This window comes from Cyprinodon variegatus, unplaced genomic scaffold, assembly GCF_000732505.1.
Source record: "Cyprinodon variegatus isolate N-32 unplaced genomic scaffold, C_variegatus-1.0 Scaffold708, whole genome shotgun sequence".
Lineage (NCBI taxonomy): Eukaryota > Metazoa > Chordata > Actinopteri > Cyprinodontiformes > Cyprinodontidae > Cyprinodon > Cyprinodon variegatus.
The window spans coordinates 354,510-357,780 of NW_015151161.1; the positions used below are offsets into that span (position 1 = coordinate 354,510).

Here is a 3,271-nt window from a genome sequence, read left to right on the forward strand (position 1 = left end):
AAAAAAAAAAAAAAAAAAAAAAAAAAAAAGCTGCATTGGAAATAAATGCAGTGTACATCATCCAATATTGAGATATTATTTTTGGCTTGTCGCCCAGCCCTAGCTCTAACAGCTCTTAGAAAGACATCAATAAGGCATATAATGAAATTACTGGTAACAACAAAAAAATACAAAGCCTGAATCTTTTACAGCCCTTATGGGACCAGCAGCAGAACAATATAGATGTTATACAGCAGCACACTGTTTAAGAAGTCAGAACATATGTTGGCAACTTTGTGTTATTATATGTTGTCAAGAGTTATGATCACTTTATAACAAGATGAAGAAAATTAAAATGGAGCAGAACTATTTATTGTGAGTTTTAGTGGAGCAGCGACTGTGGCCCTGGAGAGGAATATGTATGAATGAGTAGCCGGAGCCTGGAGGATAATGTGACAGTTGGATGAAATGCAAAATGAGTGTTCCGACTGCAGGCACTTTAAAAAATATTAGATATATAAAGAGGTGTCAAGTAACGAAGTACAAATACCTTGTTACTGTACTTAAGTAAGGCATCTATACTTTACTCCATTACTTATTTTTCTTCCTACTTATGACTTCTACTCATTACATTTTCACACAAGTATCTGTACTTTCTACTCCTCACATTTTTAAAACAAATGTTATTTGTTACTCTTGACTTTGGCTTAATGTTTATAAATATTTATTTCACGTCATGTGCGCCATCCAATATAGATCATTGGCACCATCCACATCTAGTGAAAACTAGTGTCATTGCATGAGTCATATAACGCAAACCCTCATTGGTTGGTGGAAATCATCAGAAGAAAGCAGGTGTTCTTCAAACTGCAAATATGAATTGTCTATGCCATGCTGCAATGTCGGATTGAGAAAAACATGTTGAAATGCCTGAAAGGTCGGAAACAGGCAAGAGGGAATCGGGAGATGGAGACCAATAAGACCTCCCTCATCCTTAGCCCTATCTCAAAGAATTTTTTCGAAATAGTCATAAAATTGAGTTTTTAATCCACATGGTGGCATCTGGCTGTTTTTTTTTTTGTTGTTGTTGTTTTTTTTAAGGTTATTTTATTCTTTTATACTTTAAGTAGTTTTTGGAGCACATACTTTTTCACTTTTACTTGAGTAAAAAGGTCAAGTTGATACTTCAACTTTTGTGTTTTTAAACTGCAGTATCTATACTTCTACTTAAGTAACGAATATGTGTACTTTTGACACCATTGGATATATACTGGATTTTTGTGTTTTGGAGGTGAAAAGATTGGCATCAGGCTGTCTGTTTCCTCTAAAAAATGTTTTAAAGAAATAAGCTTAAAAATCTAAGAGAAAGAACTCAATTGAATAATTAAAGTTCTGAAATAGAAGACAGACTCCCACTCATGTTTAGGCGCTCATGCTGTTTGCTGTCAAATATCCCTTTAAGGTCCACGTGCTGAAATAAAAGTCGCTTCTTCAGATCAATTAATGGTTTTAATTACGTCAGCCCTACATTCCAAGCTTAGCTGACTTCTATTTTACCTTAGACACCCAACTTCAATACGGTAATAATAATAAAGATAATAAAAAGAAAGTTGCTTTTTACCACATCTTTTTCAGCTCTAACAGCTCGCTATGTTGGAGTCACTGTTCAGGGGCAGAAACTTTCTCAAATGCATATTTATAGCGGATAAAAACCCTTTATTTTAATTATTAATGTCTGCTTGAATCACAGTTGAGAGCATATTGTTTTGCAGTTTATAGTCAGTTCCAAACTCTACAACTTTCTGCAGTTTCTGAAAAACTTTTTAGGTGTAGAAGCTTAATTAAAAGTACCTGGTTGAAACGAGACTTTCCGTACTGGAATGGTGGGAACTCAGACATGCTGCCAGAAAACACGACTCTTCTCTTTATTCTTTAAAATCTAGTTTTGCTTTATTTTCCCTCGCCGAACAGTTTCACCGTCAGGGCTGCTTGGCAAAACACTCAGCTGTCGCTGTGTCCACGATGCATTGTGGGTAATGTAGTTATCCTGTTCTGGCGTCTGCAGGCAGACTGTAGATTGCTTATTAAATTTGACTACATATCCCAGGATATTGTGCCTTTTTTTTTCAGCTTTACCAAAAAAATAATATTGCAAGATAGTAGTAAAATATGACCTTGTACATCCTGAGAGATGATCTTACTATCAGATCATAAAACTTTATTCAGATAGTGCTACAGATAAAAACACAACACAACGCACTAAACCAAAGTCTATGATTTAAAAGTATCATAAACAGAATCTAAGTTAAAATTTAAATATAAAATTGCACATAGAACAATAAAAACTATAACCCATTCCTGTGGTAACCAAGCATAGAGTTTCCCTCTGAAAGTTTGGGACATGTAGTGAATGAATCTATATTTGTAAATAGAAATGAAAAATAAAGCATGCACATATTTTAAAAACTGAGCAAAAAAGAAAAGCAACCTAGAATTCAATTGAAACTTTGAAAAAATAGTTTTATAACAGGTTATGAATGTAACTCTGCTGTGTTCTCATGTTTTGTTATTTCAGTGAATTCTTATAAGTTTATCTTTTGCATTTTTTTTTCAAAATGATATATATTTTTACAGATTTTGCTTTTTTTATAAAATTTTTGCTGATTTTTTTCCTCTTATTTCTGTTTTTCAGATTGAGTTTTACAAATTGCATTCTTTTTAAATTGTTTTTCACAGATCATATTTTCTTCTCTTCACTTCAAAATAGAGACAAGCTCTTGACTAAAACAAAAGCTGCACATGTAGCTGCACTGGACATGTAGAAATGCATCTCAGCTCCTCATTCCATAAAAAAAAAACATCTCCAAGAATTTAAGAAAATGAGATATGTAAAACTCAAATTGTAAACAATGCATTCCTTAAAACTCAGTGTACCTGAAAACAGAAATTCTATATATAAAAAAATATAGAAATTGTAAAATCTATTAAAAACAACAAAGAAACATAAAAATAATCTGGGTGTGTTGTTGGGTTTGAAATTCAGAATGTATGTGTGTTTCAAGAAAATCCTTTTAATTTTTTCAAAAATTCCTGATGCTCACAATGTTTGTGCATCTTTAATTTCTCCTCTGTGGTTGATGCAGTGTTCTTTCTTCCTCTAGTTATTTTAGCTGACTTAACAAACACCCAGTTTGGATGAGCAAATGCTTCAAGTGATTTTCTCACGTTAGTTCTTTCCTTTCTCCTCTGTAACAAGGCAAATACTGTCGACCCAGTAACTCAGAGTTCTGAT

At 33.1% G+C, this 3,271-nt stretch overlaps 1 protein-coding gene across 1 annotated transcript in view; it reads right to left on the reverse strand.

Moving 5' to 3' along the window:
• The window catches only part of LOC107097585 (sideroflexin-5-like), a 34,636-nt gene extending 32,657 nt beyond the window's left edge, over positions 1-1,979 (reverse strand). The window contains exon 1 of the mRNA XM_015394782.1: positions 1,831-1,979. Coding sequence (XP_015250268.1) covers positions 1,831-1,878 — 48 coding nt within the window. The 5' untranslated portion in view covers positions 1,879-1,979. The remainder of the gene's footprint in view (positions 1-1,830) is intronic.
• Between the last annotated feature and the right edge of the window lie 1,292 nt (positions 1,980-3,271).